General features: G+C 34.6%; 1 protein-coding gene across 8 annotated transcripts in view; it reads right to left on the reverse strand.

Moving 5' to 3' along the window:
- Nucleotides 1-104: 104 nt before the first annotated feature.
- Nucleotides 105-23,084, reverse strand: part of pdm3 (POU-domain protein pdm3) — a 203,809-nt gene continuing 180,829 nt past the window's right edge. For 5 of the 8 annotated variants that reach the window (XM_073092934.1, XM_073092932.1, XM_073092939.1 and 2 more), the window contains 5 exons: nucleotides 17,033-17,213; nucleotides 11,333-11,386; nucleotides 10,267-10,350; nucleotides 4,568-4,704; nucleotides 105-3,474 (listed from right to left, as the gene is read on the reverse strand). In XM_073092934.1, coding sequence (XP_072949035.1) covers nucleotides 3,350-3,474; nucleotides 4,568-4,704; nucleotides 10,267-10,350; nucleotides 11,333-11,386; nucleotides 17,033-17,213 — 581 coding nt within the window. In that variant the 3' untranslated portion in view covers nucleotides 105-3,349. The remainder of the gene's footprint in view (nucleotides 3,475-4,567; nucleotides 4,705-10,266; nucleotides 10,351-11,332; nucleotides 11,387-17,032; nucleotides 17,214-23,084) is intronic. The other 3 variants (XM_073092935.1, XM_073092936.1, XM_073092937.1) reach the window with 3 other exon arrangements.

Genomic DNA, 23,084 nt, shown 5'->3' on the forward strand with positions numbered 1-23,084 from the left:
TAAATACATCGATGTATATTAGCGAAGCTTGCCGACTTCGATTCCATTTTCAGTTCAAAGGAAGGGGTAATAAGGATTAAATGATTTCAATAATGAAACAAACATTCAAACAGTTATCTGCCTTTAATCTGCATCTCATCATAAACCAGCAGCCATAGTCATCCACTCGGTACCATTACAGGAGAAAAAATTAATACACTATTATACTGTTATAGTTTGGTTTGAATATGTGTTACAGATGAAGTTATGTGTAGTAGAATTTTATAATCGTATTTTAAACTATTATTATTATAGATATATGAAAACCAGGGTGCAATGCGATCTTGCTATGTAATAACATAGTAATATATACGCAACGGACTAGTTTTGTTTACAATTAAATAATTATTATTTGTACTTAGCACGCTATGCTCACTATTATTCTAATGTTTGTTGGGAGTCAGATTTTTCATAACATTAAATTAAATATGTGTATAAAGCGAAATCAATATTTGTTTTTAGGTATTATTTTTGAACCATTTATACAACTGAAATAAAGATTTTTAAAAAATAAATCCGTTAGTCATAGAGTATGAATGATTTAAATGAATACCTGAAAGCTATGGATATTAAAAAAAAAGAAAAATGAAAGTTTGTCATATTAAAAATAATTGCTTGTGAAAATAATGTTATCGATAAAGTTTTATTGATTATATTATCATATGTATAGTATGATAATCAATAATAATTTTGGAAATATGAAATAAAAAGAATTAAAAAATAAAATTAAAGTACCTATATGTGTATGTACCTAAAAACTTATTTTAGATGAAAAGCTCCATTTACGTTATGTATTATAGTAACCTTCCAATCTAGAATTTACCAATTAAAAGGCAAAAATAAGTATGGTGTCGGAGTAACGAACCACGAAGGGCCCCACCACCGTGAAATAGTTGCAGTGGTGTATTCGTCATATTTTTTCACTACCAATGGACATTTGGAAATTTAAAATAGTATAAAAAAATTACAAGAACTGTCAGCAATCTAGTGATAAGAATAACTTGTCGATACGTAGTCTTAATTAAAGTTTCAAGTTATTCTCACACGCAAACGATATTCCCTGTCTAAAAACTTATACATAAATATGAGGCACAACGGTAAAATATGAAATAAGGGATGGGTCGTGAAAAATCTGATTCCATAGATATAAGTACAGATTACTTGCAACATCGCACCGCACTATTGTAAGTCACTGTTTACCTTACTGCTTGTCTGTGGGTGTGGTAGTGTGGTTAAAGTCGATAAAAAATTCCTAAAGTGAAAAATTTCGATTATGGCCAAACGTTCCTTTTTTTAAATACACATTTTTTTGCACTTGTAATAATTTTTGAAAATATAAATTTTGATAATATTTTTTCTTTGTTCCTAAATATTACTCCAAATAGTTTTATTATCCTTAATATTGTATTTACAATTTTTCAACAGCCGAAAAATATGTTCAATTTTTTTATAATATTATTTTTTAACGACTCTTGTTAAGTAGTAGGTAACAGTACAAATATTAATGATCACAAGTTGGTTTTCATTGGTCATTAACATACGTTAAATTACAGCCTTATTCTATCGGTAATACAGTTAACAGTAGGTCTTTACTTGAAAACATGTGACTAAACTATTTACATACGCCACTCTAAGTGTTACAACTTTAATTCGTATTATTGATAATAATATTAATTGCGACTGGTGATTTTGAATTAAAATTACATAAACATTTAATACCAATACGTGTACATATTAAATTCATATGACAAATCATAAACGTCTGCATAATATGTCATTGTGCATACTTTTTGGGCACTTCAATTACTTAAAACATAAATAATTTTATTTTTTTTGAGAAACCTATACGTATATATTTCAAAATCTACTTTCCAAATGCGAGGCAATTTTAATAGTTTTATTGTAGCTACCCAAAAATATGCACAGACAACAATAATAAACATCGTATTTCCAAACAGACCCCCTGTTACGTGTATTTCGTTTAAAAATGAATTCAATAGAAAACCAAAAGAACTTGTGTTTTTACGCCACGAAATCAATGAAAACTTTGTTAATAAATGAAATTCGAATATTGCAACAGAAATATCCAACTCGTTTACCTACACAAGAATCTTACAAAGCTAAACTTATAGTTTTGTTATACATAAAACTAATAATACATTTTAATAAACTAAAATTACAGAACAATATTTACAATTTACGACAATGCATATTATTATAATAATTCTATACATATCGTTTTCATACCTATCTATTAACAAAAAACTATGATTTGAAAACTTTCAGTAGGCCACTAAGACTGACGACACATTTCAACTACATATTATCGTTAATTATCCTAAAACTATAAAGTGCAACATTCGCTAAGTAGAACGAAAAAACTCAGAGTATTTCAATAAATTAATGTTCCTAACTCTACATCATTTTATCGCCAAGATTTAAAGTTATTGTACTTATTTACAAAATGCAATAGTCTTTACAAATAAAAAAATAATAAAAAAACACGGCAATATAATTACCAAAATTCCTATTAATCCGAATAAATTTTGATCGGGCACTTTAATTCCCCTGTGACATTAATTTATATTCACGACATAGTTTCAATATTTTAAAAGGACAATTTTTGCGATCACCACGATCTATAGTTTCCAAAAATGTTTTGTTTTATAAACGGTTTGTTTTTGACAATTATACATACCATATAAGACAGTATTTAGGCGACAATCACTCCATTTTTGTACTAAACACCTATAATACACTACGTACCATTTATATCATTGTAAAAGTAGCTACGTCGAGACGAATATATCAGTCGAAATGTTTATTTTACAATTATATTTTAATTAAAAAAACTTAATAATTCTCTAAGCTTGGCTGGAATCGCATCAAAATTCTAATTAAGGCCAGATAATTTGTATTTTTAACGGTTTTAGTTTAATCAAATCCAGCTTTACGGTTATCGATGCAAAATAATATAGGTTTGATCAACAAGGTAGTCACGTTTCCGTGTATGGATATTTATGTGGTTCTTTCACAACTTCTTGATAGTTGAAATAAAAGGTGGATTAATGTTGTTCATTGGCGAACTAGGATTCTTTATGGGCTTCTTCGCGAATTTTTCGGATTCTGATATTTACAATCAAATCAACTTCTGTGTGGATTAGTGGACCCCCAATCATAGTGCTTAATAGTCAAGGAGTTAGTCTAACACCCTGGATACCCTTGCTACCCGATGTAACTTGCCCAAAACTATTGCAGCCTCAAACCCTAGTAACGCCGATGATTTTGTTGTCCGATCTACAATCAGTCCTTAGACCATGCCTTTGGACATCATTCGAACGGTATTCTTGAGCGCTTGCCGCTTGTTGCAGAACCATATTCTGATCACTTCCCTCTCGTAGCCGAGTTGATGCGCTAGACCGGTGATTTCGGTGCCTGGAAGTTGAAAAGGTGATGTTAATGATAATACTTATGTGAATCTTTATAATGTAGGAGTAGCAAACGAATATGATAGTACCAACCACTCGATGGTTACTGGTAACTAAGGGATACTGTATGGACATCAGTAACCAATCCTATGTAGATTGGAGGATCGGTAATAGCTGCGTTGATATCCCTGAGGACTAGGTTAGCACGCTTCATGTAAGTGTTACCTTTTCCGTTACCCTTACGCCTTAGGTGAAAGTTCAAACAACCTTCACTAGTTTGAAGGTTGTTTGAACTTTAAAGCTCTTAACACTGCTGTTCTAAGGAAAAAATATTTACAGCGGTGGTGCTTCTGGAATAAAGCCATGAAGAGCTTTTATCAATATTGAGTTAATTGATAAAAGTAACAATACTTTATGTATGTGTAAAAATATGGGTACAGTTATGTCTACGTATTGATTAGACACATTTCAATCGTTATTATGGAAGTAAATCGCCACAATTAGTATAATAGTCGGGAACTCTTGCTATATATCATTATATCCTAGTTTGAAGCATGTGACAAGTCCTACTTTGGAACGTTCCAACTTAATCTTCCAAGGTAGCAGTGCATAATATACATGATCGACTCCAGGTAGATTTATAATTGCTAATAAATATGCATGGGATGCTGTGTTTGACCAGTTATTATTGGATGGGATACACGCCTCATAGCTATGAAATAACGACGCTACGACTTGGGACTAAGTTGGAACGCCCTCGAATGCCTCTTCAAACCTATACACCTTCAACCATAGTTTTCAGTTTCAACGCTGCCGCAGTTTAACCACGAAAAGAGTTAACACTATTCAACATTATTATCTTAATATGACTTTTTGTACTGTTTTTTATGGTATTAGAAGATTATGCGCTTTTTGTTTATCTCATATGTGGTGTAAGTTTATACTGCCGCCCATGAACACAGATGCGTTGCTGCCCCTAAAAACGGTGGTACCTTCTTTAACCAAGGAAAGCTTTACTGCCTTTAAACGAGTTTCGTTTTTACCTTTTGGGTAGGGAACCCCAAAAATGGATAGGATAAAAATAAATCATGAATAATTACCAGATGGATGAGTGTTCCTCTCGAAGTGTGCGTTTAGCAGCTCCAGCGCCTGCGGTGTGAACGACGTCCGCCGTTTGCGCTTCTTACTCGGCTCCATGCCTATGAAGTCCGTGAGGTGGTTCTGCCCGGACGCGTACCTGGAATAAGGAATTTGACTTTATGGTTAAGGTGAAGAAAATCTTTTAATGGAAATTTACAACACCAAAGGAATCATCAACGGGCTGGCGTCGTAAATCTTCCACCCGCTATTACTCATTTTTTTCATTTTTTTTGGCCTTAATAGATGAAAGTCGTCGCTTTGTGTTAAAACAAAGACAAGTTGTAGTGTGTGGCTTACGAAATTTTACATCTTAATCTTTGTTTTGAGCGTAGGCTATTTAATTCGAAAATAAAAATAAATGGGGAAGGTCGTGAGTATTTTCCCGTTATAGATATTTGTATTTATTTTACAAAAGTGTCCTTTATACGTACATTTATAAAAATCAAAGTCTTATTATTATAAATTTATTTGACTTAGAATTAAAATCAAACAAAATGAACCAAATTAAGAACGTCCTCCCGATTTCGATAGCTACTACAAAATTATCTAAATACATGCAAGGTAGTGCATGCAAGAAATATAGCCTATAAAATTGTTTTTCAAGCTTTTTTATCCAAACATTCTTCAAGAAGACCTATCTAGATCTCCATATAATTCCTAGATCAATATTTTAGAATGAAGTGGGTGTTCATCATTCAGTCTAATTAGCGTCAATGCATAATTTTACGGACATTAATAATGCATTAGACAAATTAGTACGTAATTAAGTAACTTAATATATTATTAACAACCTTAACTAACCTTAATATATTATTAACGATTATTGGTAAACTGAGTTCTATTATAATACGGTAAATGAGAATATTGAGCGAAAACTTATATCTCTGAAAGTACTCCAAGGTTCTCAAAGGTTTTCTAGTTATAGTTATAGTTACGGAACAGACGACCATACAGTCCACCTGACGTTAAGTGGCTACTGCCGCCCATGGATATCTGTAATCAACCCCAGATAGCATTAGACATTCCCACCTGAGGTCGGCCACAGATGTGCCGCTACGTCTGAGGACTAAGTTGGAACGCCTCGGAAAAGTATGTCTCCCTTACTACAACCTACAAACCGGAACACAGCAGCGCCTAACACTGCTGTTATAATAACCGCAAATAAAACTAATTGGTCTTATGTGATACTACCCCTGAGGACTAAGTTCGAAAGCCTCTTGCAAGTCTCTCGCTTATGATACTCTTCAAGCCAAAATACATAAGTGCAACATTGTAGTTATAAGACAGAAATGAGAGCAAGTTTACCCATTACTGTCCCATTGTTGGGCACGGGTCTCCACTAAAAGTACAAGGGGTTTTGGCCATAGCCCACCGTGCTGACGAAGAGCGACTGAAGACTTCACACACCCTTGAGACCTTTTTTTCGAACTATCAGGCTTTTAATTTATCTCAGTATGTTTTAGTTAATCGTTCAAGCTAGTAATAATGAATTTCTAATATGCACAGATAAATCAGAGGTGCCTTGGATTCAAACCTCGGACCTATTGGGAGGCACTTTCTAACCACTTAGCTATCACTGCTTCGTTGTGTACGTATTTTTTATAGTAGCAGACGAGCATGCAGTCCACCTGATAGTAAGTGGCTACTGGACGTCTGTAATCAACCCCAGATAAGATTAGATATTCCTACCTGAGGTCGGCCACAGATGCGCCGCTACTCCTAAGGACTAAGCTAGAATGCTCGGAAAAGTATGTCTCCCTTACCAAACCCTTCAAACCAGAACACAGCAGCGCTTAACACTGCTGTTATAAGGCAGAAATAGGTGTGGCGGTGGTGCCGCCGGAATCGAACCATAAAGGGTTCTACCACTTTCAAAGTACCACCTTATAAGTAGGTATACACACTTTCCGTGTTTACGCCTTTGGCCTTACGGGTATAATGCAGTCGAATTGAAATAGAGCAGCCGTCTCAAGTTCATATCAAAACCAAAATACGTTTCGATGTTTGACAATGGACATAATGAACCTTGCTCTGGTTTCATAATATGGACACATTTGAATGTATTACATAAATGAATTTATAGTGTTATGAGTAGACACCGTCTGTTTTACATGTATTCGTATGTAAAGCAGTGGACCTATGTCAAGGACTGCAATCGTAATATTATCGAGGCATAGGAAACTTGAACTAATAAAATATTTTCCGAGATATGATTTTGTGACTGTTTTCACAGAAATTTTGGATGAAAAAACAACGCTTTCGAAACTTTGGAAACTTTTCATGCTTGTTTCTTTTGCCCCGAATGCGAAGACGAATCCGAAATAAAAATCTAAATTCAATATTTTGATCTCTGGTTGACATTGAACTCCGGAGCATTGGTCCTGTATGGTAAGCTTGTTCATATGACTCGTCAATGATCGATCTTTTAAAAAACTTTTTTGATCCAAGTCCGTCACCATGTCCGAGGGTATTCCTTATAATTTTATGTAATAGTAACGCTTGATGGCCGTTGTTACTGCATGGACATGTGTAACGAACTCCATATAGAACAGGCATAGATATACTACTAATAAAGACTACACACCTATTTCTACCTAATAACAGCAGTGTTAGGCGCTGCTGTGTTCCGGTTTGAAGGGTGTGGTAAGGGAGACAGACTTTTCCGAGGCGTTCCAGCTTAGTCCTCAGGGGTAGCGGCGCATCTGTGGCCGACCTCAGACAGGAATATCTAATCCTGTCTGGGATTGATTACAGATGTCAATGGGCGGCAGTAGCCACTTACCATCAGGTGGACTGCATGCTCGTCTGCTACTCCTATATTATAAAAAAAAAATAAAGACGGTATATCTATGAGAACAGGGGATTTATTAAGAATCGATCATGCCTTGCCACGACTAAAATTGTCGTCCCATAATTATGTAAGTCCGACAGCATCCACACTCTTCTACCGAAATGCAAGAACTGCATCACGCATAGTAATATGCGTAAGGGGTACCTTTAAGGTCGCACCATACTGGTTCTACCACTTTTCGTCACATACAACATATATATTTTTTTAAATGCCCTTTATGAGACGGACCATGAGGAAGGAAAAGATTTTTTAATTTTAATTGGTCAGTTTCGTCTATCCGACTATGTAACTATCTGACTTGAACCCGTCATTAGAAGTTACTTTTTTTCGATCAAACCATAATTCTACTACCCTCTATACATACAGCGTATCGTTAACTAGCATAGCGGGAGGGCACTGGTGACCTGTAACTCAGGTTCTACCTACTTCAGGCACCAGTCTCTCGCAACGTAAGACTTGCAAATAATTGTATCTCATTTTTGTTAAATGTATATAAATTAAGTCCTTATTGTGGGAGGAAATAAATGAATTTTATTATTATTATTATATTAAATATTAATGAAATGTCAGACGAAACTTGAATAATACAATGATTTTTAGTTAGTTTGGTCCATCAGACTATATTACGATCTGGCTTTAACCCGTAACTGCACACGGTTTTTTATATTAGAATAAGCTTAACCGATCCGCGTCAATCAGCTTAGTACGGACAATGTGCTAATCGTTTACAGGCTAAGTTGATTGCAGTCGGGAAGTAAAGGGTTATTAAGCCAATCCTGACTCTTAATCTCTTTGAACTTTTTACCTTTATGAATTAATATCTCAATAAAGTTATCCGCTTATTTTATTGTGATTAGTTTTTTTACTTACAAAGGTCACTAGAAAACTGAAAAAATCATTTGAGTATTTTACTAAACAGGTTTCTTACCAAATAACCAAAAATTGTCTAAAATCACTGGAATCGTTCAACTAAATCTCTAGATTAACTTGACTTGAAGAGAGTCAATAAACGCCAAAAATTCAGCATAAATTACGAAAAACTATTCACCCTAAAGACATATAAAAAAACTGATTCCCATTCACCGCACGTCAAAAAGACTTCTTAACCCCACTACGTAGGGTTAAAAGGGTGTTAAAATAATTAACACTTAGTGCCACTATTAGATAAAAGTGTCTCCATTCCTCTCTCCCTTAACAGTAATGAAGAAGTAACCGTATTAATTCAAGGACTATCGTTACGACCCGACCCTCGTTAAAAATTACCACGGAGAGGCCACAGGATTGCAAATTCACAATTTGCAATGTTAAATTTGTCCCGCTGCATCCAGATAATGCATTTTAATGATGCGAAATGTTAAATCGATAGATACTAGTGGTCTTACAAGATATTAGTGCGCGTTGGCGATTTAAGCGACACCTGGTGGGCTTATAAATGTTTATAAATTCTCTGTAGCTCTGTTCCTATTATGTTTATTGGTAGGGAAAAACATGTTTGTATTTCGATCGTTTAAATAACGGTTTGAGAACGAATACTATAGTACAATTACAATCGGTATGAAATGTATTTATATACGACTTTTTAGGGAAAGTTTTAAGCGACTTAGAATGTTGTATACACCTTTGTGGTTTTACTCCGGTGGAACCATCACCATAATCTATTTCTATCTGAACAGTGTTCGTTTTGACATGTTAAGATCTTCTAAAAATGTTGGAAGAAACAAAAAACTAGCTATCATCATCTTCAGCCTATTAAATCATCCTGGTCACTAATCTCTCAGAATGTGGACGGTTAAGGAACATAGTTTACCATACTGGTCAAATATGTATTCATAGGAAGAAACACGCCTGTCAGAACATTAGGAAGTTTTAAAATTGTTTCTTTATTATTTAAAATTAAAATATGTACTGACTCCACGGTCCACATTCGCACATGAAGTTATATCTGCTTTGCATCCGAATCTATTGGGCTATCCTTCTATCCCTTCATGACAATAGCTAATATCCTACTTCAGAGTAGTACTTACAACCCGAATGTCCTATTTACGACAGAAATGCCTTGAAAAATTTACTTTCATGAAAAGATATAGATATTGCATCTCACGAGCGCGCGTCGACGTTACATGTGTTGCAAACAGGTATTGTTATGCTTGTCCAAGTAGACGATGTTTGCGTGAGCTCTTCCGCGTGTAGGGATACAGTACGCACACTAACGCATAGTGCATGTATACGATTTACCACAAGTAAAGTTGACGCGCGCTCGTGACTTACAGAAGTAGATACCATAATTCACCTGTCTGTATACTATTCTGTACATATTTATACAAGCTAATGTTTACACCTTAAAAATATGCATGCGATGATCGATGACGTAAGTAACTTATCTGAAAGATTGACATATAGGTATTGGAATTGGGATAGGTAAAGCACAAATAGTAACACAGGTATAGATATTTTCAAAATTATACAGATATTATTAAGTAATACAAATGATTATAGAGATGCAGGTACGTTTATAGAGCAGCTAGCCGCGGATAACGCAATTGAAGTAAGTAAACGGAAAAGAATCCTTTGATTACTACTTTAATATTCACGATGTCTCTTATAAGAATAACGCCGCAACTTCGCTATAAACGTACCTATTGATAAATCGATCTACATGAACAAAGCATACATAAAACAAAGCTTAACCCGAAAAAGCGTAGTTAGTCCAGATTTGAGAAATGTTTTACGTCGATAAGCGTTACAGGCCAAATGTGTGACACGACACGGTTGCATATTACGTAAACTCACTCAAACAAACATATTTACCTCTCCTCTGCTTCCTTCATCCACCGTTCAAGCACCGGTTTGATTTTCTGCGCACTTTTTGGTGTTATATCCAATTTCTCAAATCTGTATCGAACATAAATCGTAATGTTAGAATCTTACTTTCACGCTCCGTTAAAAAAAAACGCGGCGGGCAGCGGGTTAAGTCAGCGCATACTTTTATCCCAAATTAAACGAAGGCGAAACACAGGACATTGACATTGCGTTAACGATTACAGATACAAAAAAACAATAGGCAATTTAGGCCGGCAGGGTAATCAGTTTGATTAATACCGAACGTGGTAACAATAAAACGAATTCAATTAGAAGCGAAAGGTAACGTATGCCAATGCCCTGGCTTGGAATTGCGCAAAATGAATATTAATAAACATAAAGAGTAATGAAATAATATATCATGCTAGATTAGATGGAAAGCTTGAAATTACACGTCGACGTTACAATAATAAAATCTGATAATGTTCTCACAACAATTACTCAAAATGTCGAACCGACATGCTTTGGTGCTTGTACTTTGGTAGCGTCGTCTTAAATGTAGTTCGGCTGATGCATAGCGCCTCCTGACTATAATTACTCGTATGTAAATACCGTATACGTGTGAAAAGGAAAAGAAAGAACGCCAAAACCGGTAATTATAAATAATTGTATGCGGGTTACATTCACGCGGTATGCACGGATCGCCGATCGAGATAAGATTACATTAAATAGCGTTGAAATATTTTGATTTAAAGACAGTGTTCGTATGACTGGCCGGGGCCGAAGCGTGTGGTTAATGCATGTTACAATGTGTATCTCGGAGCTATCTGCATTATTCGAGCGTTTTGCTAATGAGTTTATACGGATGTTAAGCAGAACTTTCGAAGACATTTGACGCACGTTTGACCAAACATTGGTTCAAATATTTGACGACAAACTTTGTTCGATGAGATTGATCAAACATTTGACCAAACATTGGTTCAAATATTGGATGATAAAAATCTTTCGATATTGCACGCTCGATAATGAAGTTAGCTCCGTTATACAGTGTAGGGGTAATAAACAAAACACGTACATGTTTTGTTGCTGTGAAGACAGCTGAGCTGCTAGCATCTGCGAAGCCAGGGCACTGGGGACGGTAACAAACAATATGTTAGACTGTTTGCCCTTCAGACTCTGAAGGATACATAAATAGTTTATTAGAGGATAAAGTCGCACGCTTATCTTTATGTGTTACAAATAATATAAAAAATACATTAATTTTCATAGTTCGTTTTTTTTTGTTTTTCCTTGTTTATACGGGGTTTATATATAACCTAGGCTCGTAAAGAGATTGACAGTAAGTGGTCCATAAAGTCTTCGTAAGTGCGTTAGTGCCGTACGATTTAAAAGCCCTTTGTAGGTCGTCTTTAACGCAGTATACACCTTGTACAACTGATTTAGTCATTGCAATATTATTCTATTGCATCATTTCAAAACAGTCCAACTTCTTTGCGTGGTCAAGTGGCCAGTGTCGTCTACGTGCGTTTGTAATAGAAGCCTATTGCTAATGTTTCGTTAGCTTTAAAGGCTTTAATTGCTTATTAAGCTTAACTTTCGAAGAGCTCTAAATCCTGTCACCGCATTCAGTAACTGTACTGAGAGTAAGAGTACTGACTCTTACTCTATTTTTCAAAATACTATTTACGTACTTCATGTACTTCAACTGCGAAGGCCCTACTACCTTATTGCACAGCGGTGCAGAGCTACTGTTTTGGATTGAAGGGTATGTACCTATGATACAGAAAATAAAGGCTTCACAATAGGATGGCAATGTATCTTCGATTAATCCTCCCAATCTTTTTTTAAACAACCAATTACTACCCCACTGTTGGGTCTCTTCTAAGAATAAAAAGGGCTCGAAACACCATGCCGGCCACGTGTATATTGGTAGACTTTACATACTCTCTAGAACTCTCAGGTATGTATCTATTTTTCCTCACATCCACATTTCCTCCTGTTTCCACTTGCCAACAAAACATATAACGATTAATTTCTAAAACGCAAATTATTTCAAATAATCAGAAGCACATGCCTAAGTCTCCCCACGTAAAATACCGCTAGAATTACTCCTTTTTGCCAGTTATATACAATAAAATTTAAAATATAACCCTTAACAGAACGGTGACCCGACACTGCGCAGACGCAGTCCGTCTCATATAAATTTGTAATAGTAACATGCTTAATTCAATATTTTCGATCGCAGTGCCAATGACCACTGCATCTACCGTTATCTTGGTAAATACATTTTGATTCAGTTTTGTTTGTATATTAATCGATTTTGGATTTTGGTACTGTAAATGAGGATATAGTTTTAGTTAGGGAATAAGTTGAATGATATTTAAATATTTATTTTTATAGACACGAATCCTAATTGTTTTCGCTAAAACGGTAGTCCATTTCACTCCTTATAAATTCTTGTATTAAATTTTGAAAGTTTTGTCAATAATTTTATTTATTTTCTAAATATACTTGATATTTATTACGATGATAGTAATAAAATCTTAAAGCCGCAAAGCGATGAATCAAAATTATTTACAATAATAAAGTAAACTGTAGTAAAATTAACATGTACTTACGAAAACATTTTATAAAAATATTCAGATTCATAATTAAAACACAATTTGACTGATTCGATGTAATTTTCGAAGCAAAAATTACACAGTAGGTACACTCGACCGATTGTTATACGGTGGCCAAATAATAAATTCTAATTATAATTCAAATTAATTGAGTCCGGTATAATCAAAGGGGTGTACTTTGTACCGGCTTCACAATACAAAATTGGGGGGAGTCGAAAGAAAAATTAATGGAAAATGAAATCACGACAAAGACAAGGGAATTCTACTCTTTTAATTACACGAAAAAAGTAATTACGGCAAGATAATTAATTAACTGGAACAGAAGTAACGATTAATGATTTTATTATACGAAGGAGGTCGATGGGGGCCAAATTGAAATTTCCTCCGAGTTGAGCCACTGTCAGGTTTCCAGCCGTCCGTATTGGCCAGGACTGGTCCAGAATGTCAATTTATGATTCGACATTTTAAAATGTAAACACCTATGAGATTAAAAAAACAATATGTATGTACCTAATATTATGTATAATGTAATAAGGCGAATTTTTTTTTAATATTTTTGTTTTTTTGTAATGTCTCTGCTAAATACATATCTACTTACAATTTAAAAAAAATGTCTTGTACTAAATTCATGGACCAAATTTCGAGGGAAAGTAACTAAAACATATTGTTTGGCAACTGTTGTTACGATACTTGATCTAATATTTTACAACCATTAAAATATTTTTATTTCTCATCATAGATTAGTAAAGATACTTCGCCGCCTTGAAATCGAATGAAGCCACAAACGGCTTATTTTAATAAGTTAGTTTTTTGAATTCTTGACAAATAAAAATATTTTTAGAGAAAATTTACGAATAAATAACTAATACTGCGTAATTTACGTAATAAATAAATTATTATTTCAAATATTTAGGGACATTTTAGCACGGAGACGTGGCAAAACTTATTTACGCAACTATTTCAATTCTCAAAACTGGGTAAATTTTCTTGTTAGGAGTGAGTAATCTTTACTAATCTAAGTTTCTCATTAATTAACTTGGAGAAATACATACAAATATAGCAGACATTATGAAAAACTTCATACAAAACCTTTCATCCCACGACACTGACACCATCGCGGAATTACTATCAATTGGTAATATTTCGTGGACAACAATATCTCCTACATGTACGATCTATTACTACTTATTAATATTCAATCTTTTTAAATTTTACCTACCAAAGATTGTATGAACATTTGTAGTATGCAGAAGTCAAATATTGATTTGGTAGGCAAATCATGGTATAGATCTATTATTAATAATGGACTCTATTGGATGTTTTTGAGTCAAGATTGTCCCGTACAAGTTAAAAAGGCTGGCGATCCCAAGCTAGTACTATTTGCACCGAACTCCGCTTGGTCTGAAAACCGTTTTCAATTATTTGATTTACATTCAATTTAATGTTATTAGCTTGCACGATAGTTTATTGTCGGTAAAACAATACTGTCCTTTAGCTAAAGCTGGGTAATTTACTTTTACGTGCTACTTTTTATCTTAGTAAAGTTCGCGTTGAAAAAAAGCAATCTTTACTCAAAACTGAGTCTATTGTTATGGATATTCCATATTCCAATCAAATAGGGATTGATTAATTACTACCGAATAAAAACGTTAGAAGAGCCTCCTAATATTTTATAAGTTCCACTTTTTAAGGATATAAGTTTGATTATGCATTTCGTACTGCAGTCATCGACAGTTTTTAAAAAATTCTCAAAGGTGTGTGAAGACTACCAATTCGCGGTTGGCTAGCACGGTGGACTATGGACTAACCCGTCTCGCTCTGAGTAGAGACCCGTGCCCAGTACCCTTACCAGGAGTTTTTACGTTTCGACAAATATGACTGTTTTGGTATTTTTTTACGTATGGGCCAATACGATTTCCTAGTTCTGACACAATCCGCTAGGGGCGCTGATTGGAATTTGTATGGGTAAATACGTAAACAAATACCAAAACAGTCATATTTGTCGAATAGTAAAAACTCTTGATAAGGGCCCAGCTGTGGAACAGGTGGTTAAAAGGTTTAATAGGGTGACGACGATGACAACTGCGGCGACAGTCATATTAATGATACGTCTGTTTGGTGTGGTTTGGATTGTAAATTGTGAAGAAGACTCTCTCTAATACGTTACATCGTGGCCTATGTTGTCAAGAAGTGTGTTAATACCCTAGATCTTAGGTTGTTTTGATCCTCCAACATAACATCTGTGGCCGACATAACTCCTGTTCGATTTGAAGCTCGTTTCGTGTCCATAGGTGACAGTGACCACTTACTTTACTTTTTAATTACAAGTTACTTTTATGACAAAACGCTCGATATCAGATAGAACTTACAATTCCTTTTTTCATTCGAATTACAACGTTTAATGAATATCTAAGTACACCTAGTATCAAAATTGGTGGAGCTCGTGGTACTCACTCAAATTCCTAGCGTGATAAGACATTATCTTCCATGGTGTTTCGCATCTATGCTCAAATTCTGATAGAACAGGTATTTCCAAGAATATGACTTATTTATCTACGGGTTAGGCTTGTACGGTTCTCCAATGTTTACAGAGTGACCTTATCTTAATATATTAGGAGTAATAGTAACCTATGTTATCAAATCAATCTCTCTTTAAATTAACATTACATCAAATTTAATAGTCTTCAAGAATTGAGTTAGACAAACGAACATTTTTATATACGTACCTACATTACATTTTATATTATCTTAGAAATGGCAAACAATTTAACATGTTAATTCGTATAACAAGCACAGCCACGGACAGTTGGTTACAATCTATAAATCTAGACATAAATCGTGTTAGAACAAAGGAAAGACCGCCACTAAAAAAATAAAACGATAACATAACACCTAATTAGAGCGCTCTAGCCTAAAAAATGGTCTCGGTTCAAAACCGGAACGGAAGCCCGAATGGTAATTAATTAAATGAATCGTAAGGAACGAAAGGAGTCATGCTGTTTTACAAATCACTTCAATTAGCGATATTAAAAAGTCGGTGTGATAACTGTTGTTGGCGTGACGAGGCCTATAAGGGTATTGCTAGCGCTTTTTTGATCGCGATTGTGCGACTTTCGATTAGTCGCCTGTCGTGTAGAATGCGACGTTTGTTTGTCCTATATAATAATGCTTTTATTTGTGCAATGTCTACAATTAATCGACTACGTACAGTTTTAATTACAATCAAAACTTATGATATTTATGAACATCAATTTTGTTTTATTTGCGACAGTGCGCGTTTGATTACCTTAGAGAGTGAAGTTCAAATCGTTGATGTTGTCTGAGTTGATTACATTTACAAATTAAAATGGTATTTTTATATTAATCATAATCATACTATTTTCATATATACATATACCAACAACAACATGATTCGATAGAGATTGTAATATAAAATGAAAGCTTTTGTATATGTTGTATGTCTTCTTACTCAAAAATTATACAGAAAGAGCAAGAAGTATGTAATTTATCTATACCTTAAGCTACTGGTGATATTATCAGCATTTTACTGATCTTTAGTTGGACTAAACCGTTTTGATAAAAATCTTTATTTATATTAGTTCGTGTCGGTTTTGGTAACTAAATACATAGTTTTTGCAAACAATAAAAACTTGTTTGCAAAAACTATGTATTTAGTTACGTCTAAAAATATGAATTAGTCGGAAAATCGCCAAATGTAGAGCGTTTGTGTAATCAACCTTATAGCTTTGTGCCCTCTGGGAGCGATGAAAGGTCACGTCGTTATGATGGCTAGCGATTCTTTTGTATTTGTATCCTTTTAATAAAACAATCACACAGATTTAATAAATCCGTTAAAAAACTAAATTTGTTTCTGACGGCTTGACAAATCGTTAAGCTGTAGGCGGACTTATAATTAAATTACTACACAGAAGACGATTTTTAATCGCTAAAATAACGTAACTATTTCGTTTGATTTGAATTTCCGTTTTAAATTTAAAATCTCCGTGATATTATAATGGACAAGCGTGCGTCTTTATCCTGAAAACGTGTGAAAATACAAGTTTTAACTTTAACAATTAATTTAAAAATCTGTTAATTTACAACTATCAAATCCTCAAAACATGAAAGCTATAAACAATGTGTCTAAGTCTTACCTGCAGATTGCGCTTTGGCTGTACGCGGGTCCCTCTGTCACGGACAAAGCCTGCCCCACTTGGGTCTGAGTCAAGCCGAGACCCAGACGCCGTAGCTTGAAAGCCTTAGCGAACTCCTTGATGTCTTCCAGGTTTATCCCGTCCACCACGTTGCCTGATGACTGGCTTATTGTTGGTTGATCTGGGGATAAGAGGTTTTTGTTAGTTTTTGATATATTAGATGGTGGTATAACTGTGATGTTTGGCTGCATGGTATGTATTGCAGTCTTCGAAATAAAAAGATGTCGTCAATAGTATTTGACTCATTATATTTAACGGTTTCACCTGGGACAATTGTTTTATATAAAATTGGACACATATGCCCTTGGGCTGCAGTAAGCATATTATATCAAGGTTGCAAGCTCATTTGATACTTTTCTTCGTTTTATGTTTGAAATTGGTCACTAATTTATCTTTATCTATACTTTATTTCTCTATTCTTGTGGAATAAGTTAGACTGGAATAAAATATTGCTTTCACAAATCATCGCAATTTTACAGTTTCGTCTTATGTTATTTCTAAAAGGAAGGAAGGCTATATATTAAGTTGTATTCATAATATACGTACCCTTGAACCCACAATAATAACGTATAAGGAGTAAACAAATCGAACCGAATAAATTTCCACAAACTACGTCCCATTTTTATGTAAAAATATTTGCGTTTGAGGTGAGAATGTCCTATTTTTAGTAGACACGAGATAAACGGAGTATCATACAAGGTTTTGAAGATTAAAAGTGTTCTGACTAAGTCTGAATGCCTTTTGCTTTCTTCACCTCAATAATACAATTAAAGATGGTAGAATCCTTCGTGGTTCGACAGCGGATGTGCACGTCACACACATTTCGGACTAATAAAAACAGTGTTAGGAGCTAATGTAAATAGTTTTAAAAATTCTCAATCGTATGTAAAGTCTACCAATACGTACTTGGCTAGCGCGGTGGACTATGGCCTAATCCTTTTCATTCTGAGAGACGTGTTTTACTTTGATGTGTGTGTGGGCGGGATACGTATATAATTTCCCACTTAGTCCTGAGGGGTAGCAACGCATTTGTAGCAGATGTAGGTGAACTGCGTTCTCACTTGCTACTTTTAATATGTAAGATCTCTCCGGTAATTTTGGTTGTTTTATGATGATACTATTACAAAAAATAATTCGTACAGACATTACGTGGAAAATTTGAAAAATGTGGTTTTATATTTCAATATCATAAATGTATGAAATTATAAATTACACGGCATAGGACTTATAGATAAACGGTTCGGTTAATGTAAGTTGTACCGTTATTATTTACATAACATAAACTTCCTTGTTTGTGAATTCCTATAATTAGACGTGATTTGACAACTGGTCTGGCAACAAGTCGTTATACTGAGTCTTAGTAGCGAAATTATAGGCAGGTTTAGCGGGCAATTTATGTAATTAGTAGATGGTAGCGTTCCTAATTATGCGGAATGTCATTAGCGAGACGAGGCCCGCGAACCACCCTGCTTAGCTAACCGATGACAAATTACTTTCCCTATCTACCCCCGCTAGTTCGGGGTTCGTCTCCATGGGCTAAATCAGAGAAATTATCACCCTGGCAACAATCTTAATTGAGTACTAACAGAAAATTTTCGATGTCTATACCAATTTTGGATATTTGCTAATGATTTTTTAAAATCTACTTTAAGTGATCTCAATATCTGAATCTTTATCTTTTTTGATTGTTCAACTACTTCATACATTTGAAACCCAGTTTCAATTAAAATACTGATCTATTACAAAATTAATAGAAAGCAATAAAATAAAACTAGCAAAAAAGTTTAGTTACTACTAGTTTAGTGCTACTTGGAACCATCTATGATAAACCCGAATTAAGTCTTTCCGAATCTTTCCGTATTAGGTCTTTCCGTACCTTTCGAGGACTGGCAGAAAGGCAGCAACAATAGATATAATTAACATAACCAAACCTAAGAAAAAAACTCGACGAAGTTAAAAAGCTGTAAACATAACAAAAAATACAACTAGCGCAGAAATACGACGCGTCGACGAAACCGTCATCCGTCAAGCTGGCACAATTTCGTCGGTCCCCGTTTCGATAGTTTCAATTCGTCGTAAGCGCGCCCGTGGAGACAATCCCGAAGCAGTAGTCTGCACCAATTAAGACAAGGTGGGGTTGGTAAATTGCCAATCGTTTCTCCATTTACCGGTGTACCAAACGCAGACGAATCCTAATTTCGTTTATGTACCAATGAAACGTTATTGTATTCGGCATCTTGCCTCTTGTTTAGTGATGTAATGACTTTTGCGATTTGAGGGGGAACTGTACACGATTGGATATTAATATGATTTTTTCGGATGCTGATTGGATGGGATGCGGTCATAACTGTTTGAAATGGGATTGAGTGTCATTTTGTTTGCAAATTTGGTGTCTATTACGCCGCAATGAATTAAAAGTATTAAAAAAATTAAAACGACGAATATTACACTGTACAAATATTATTAAACTACTAGTTTAAAAATTATTCAAATGTAAAAGGTATATCAATATTGTAGGTTAAAATCTAATGGTATTGCAAGCTGTAATAATAATCAATGTTAAAGATATAGTTTTTTTTAATAAAACTCTTCTAAATGCGACAATTTAATATTTATATTTTTTGGATTGTCTCCTAGTTTGTGACACTAAATCTTCCTTACATCTGCAGCGTGAATAAGGAGTAAGGCAGCTCACAATTTGACAAGCGGAGAAAGACATTTGACACGAACTGAACATCCGCATACACCCTGGCAGAGGTTAAAACTATTAGGCAACTCTTTGGCCGCCCAATTACTTCGAATGGCATGATGAGGCGCGCCCATTAATTAACTCGCGAAGATAAGTCAATTGGCCGAGCAACATGGCGGTCCAACTCAATAACAATAAGTAATGCATCAGATACCGCACTCTTAATTGTTTAATACATGTTATAAATTAATTAGACACAATTACAGATCGCGTGTCGGTTTCTACGTTTATTGACCCGTGTTACGTGTAAGCGGACAATTTAAAAAAAACGCAGCAATTAAGTGTTTTCGGCTATTACGGAGTAGGTAGGTACTTTCTTTACGAATTGGAGTGTTTTTGGGAATTTTTGTAATTGTGCGAGCTTTTCGATTGTTGCTCTTATCGCTGTTCCGTGGTTACTAATGTATATTATTTTTTTATTTAAGTAATTGTTAGTTCGTATGTATATGATCACATATGAAAGTGAGTTCAGTTATCAAATACAGACTGTACGCCACACACGCTACACGTACAGACTGTACTGTATTAGTATTTAGGACTAAGTTTGAACGCTTCGTATTAATGTATTTATTATACCATACATTTTAATACAGAACAAATGTTTCCAACAGTATGCCCTCTATAGGAAATCACCAATATGGCACACCAAATACAGGTGCCATACCATATGGTAATTAACAACCCAGGTGATCTAAATTTGAGTCACCCGTGGAGGGCATTAGGCATCATCTGCAACTACGGTAAAAGTAACATACTCGTAGTTTTAATAGAAAAAGTAAACAATTTATAATTTAATTTTGTTTTATCCGTTTTATTTTGAAAATACAATATAAAATATTGACTACATTATTAGAGCTTGTGTACTGTAGCTTTTGCTTAGCTAGAGTCTAACATAACATGAGAACATCAATTTGCACCAAACAATGACAATGAAGATTGATGGCCGATTACTTTCACACGATTTAATTTGATTATTAATAAAAAAACAAAATATTAATAGCCCGTACATTATAGCATACCGCGGCTTTACTACATTTGGGTAATTAACTTAATAATTGCTGTCGGTTAAATTTAACAAATTAGTTCCACTGATTAGAACCGGACACCTGCTATGCCGAAACATTATCGTTTATAACAAAATTTCGCCATAATTACAGTGTTATGTGAAAGGGGTTTGTGGAAATGCCTGCGAATTAATTTTTAGTATCATTAATGAACTATTAAGGTATAGCTCGAAGGTTCGACGAATTTTTCTGCGTTATACCTATTAAGGTAATGCCGAACTTGTGTGACTGACTGTATGTGGTTTTTATATTTTTTATTTATTGTTTAAAACCCTCTGTTTGCGTACTTCGTAAAAAAGCAAATTAAAATATGCCGCATTTTCTTAGAAACTGTGACTTTCTAAGATTGAAATACGAACATACTGTCTACCTGACGGTAACTGACTGCTGTCGTCCACATCTTTAATCAGCCCCAGAAAGATTACGGTCCTAGTTACGCACCACCCGACCGAACTACTCGTCGAATTGGGACGCACTGAAAATCAGTGGCCGTGGTTCGCCGCGGTGAGGCTGAGTGTGGACCCTTTTGATAAATTTTACTGCAGCAATGTTTTGATTTTAAAGTTATGTTTCCTATTGTCTATGTCACATAATGTTGTAGTATTTTTTACAAATAAATGTTTCTTTCTTTCTTTCTTTCTTTCTTTCTAGTTCAGATCAACCACACATGCGTTGCTATCCCGGACAACTAAGTTGGAATGCCTCACATCAAATCAGAACATAGCAGCGCTTAACACTACTAATTAATAGTAGAAATACATATGGCGATGTTGTTCCCGAACCACTAAAGTCCACCTTCAAAAGTATTGCTTTATTGTTTAATACACAAAAACAAATTGTAACCGCTTATTAACACAAGTACATTAGCTGAAACAAAAACAATGAATTCCACAAAAGCACTCACTTACCGAATATCGGGTTCACTCAAAAATTCAAAGCATTTATCTAATATTCATTCGTTCATTCGACACTTAATATCAGAGCTTCTATTATAAAATGACTTTTAATTACACGTAAATGAAAAGTCCTTATTGAATCTAAAAGGTCGAACTTTCGAAGAGCTGTATTCTTCAAAAACTCATTGGAAAGTACTTAAGACGGTTACAGTAATAATAAGAGTTAATTATAATCGATAATTCCCAATTTGACGTTAGAAATCGAATAATCGCAATCGCAACACGAAACTTCGATTCGAAGTTTTATTGCGAAATATATTGCGTGTCCGCAAATAGATAAGTCTGTATATTTCCTGTATCAATAGATATTAATATAAAAGTATGTTGTATGTATGGGTGTATGTAATCTTTGTATCTGAACTCAGGCTAGAAATTTTGCTAACAATAAAAGGTAAACAATAAATCACTTCAGAAGTAAAGTATGTTTTTTTGTGAGAAAAATCTGTATACTGTTTTTACATATAACTAGCTGACCCGGCGAACGTTGTGTTGCCATATAAATATAAAAATGTTAAGGCTGAATGACTCTTATCACTTAGGGGTATGAAAAATAGATAGTAGCCGATTCTCAGACCTACTGAATATGCATGTAAATTTTGGTGAAAATCAGGAAAAACCGTTTCGGAGGAGTACGGTAACTAACATTGTGATACGAGAGTTTTATATATAAGATTACGTAATTATAATTATATGCTGATATTTTAAGTAATTTATCAGTTTTGATAGAGCCTTTTTGTATATTTTTGTATACGATGTCTAATATAATTGTTTCGCATTATTTACTAAAGTTACAGGGCAAATTCGTTACTGTCTCTTTGCCGTGCACGGATCACCATTCAGTGTGAGACATATTTAGATCATAATCAACCGGGATACCTAAGTGTGCAGACTTCACACACTTTTGTGAGCTTTTTGAGAAGGTTCCGTGGGAATATAGCAGCGCGGCACAAAAGTGTATTTTGTTATATAGCAGAAATAAGTTGTTGCAGTGGTCCCATCACAGTCAAACCATAAAGGGGTTCTACCACTACTATAAGTCGAAAATCAGCTGAATTCGAAATCACGTCGATTTTTATAAATATGCATGTCGGTGGCATGTGAGCCCGGCATTACAGCTCAACAAACGCAAATCTGATATTAGCGGATCATTTTGAAGAGGAAGCCATTTCGAAATACCTTGATAAGGGAATTCACGAAACGAAACTGAATATGGAACAAACAAA

This window comes from Epargyreus clarus, unplaced genomic scaffold (assembly GCF_041222505.1).
Source record: "Epargyreus clarus isolate Ecla_fem2 unplaced genomic scaffold, WU_Ecla_fem_2.2 ptg000004l, whole genome shotgun sequence".
Taxonomy (NCBI): domain Eukaryota; kingdom Metazoa; phylum Arthropoda; class Insecta; order Lepidoptera; family Hesperiidae; genus Epargyreus; species Epargyreus clarus.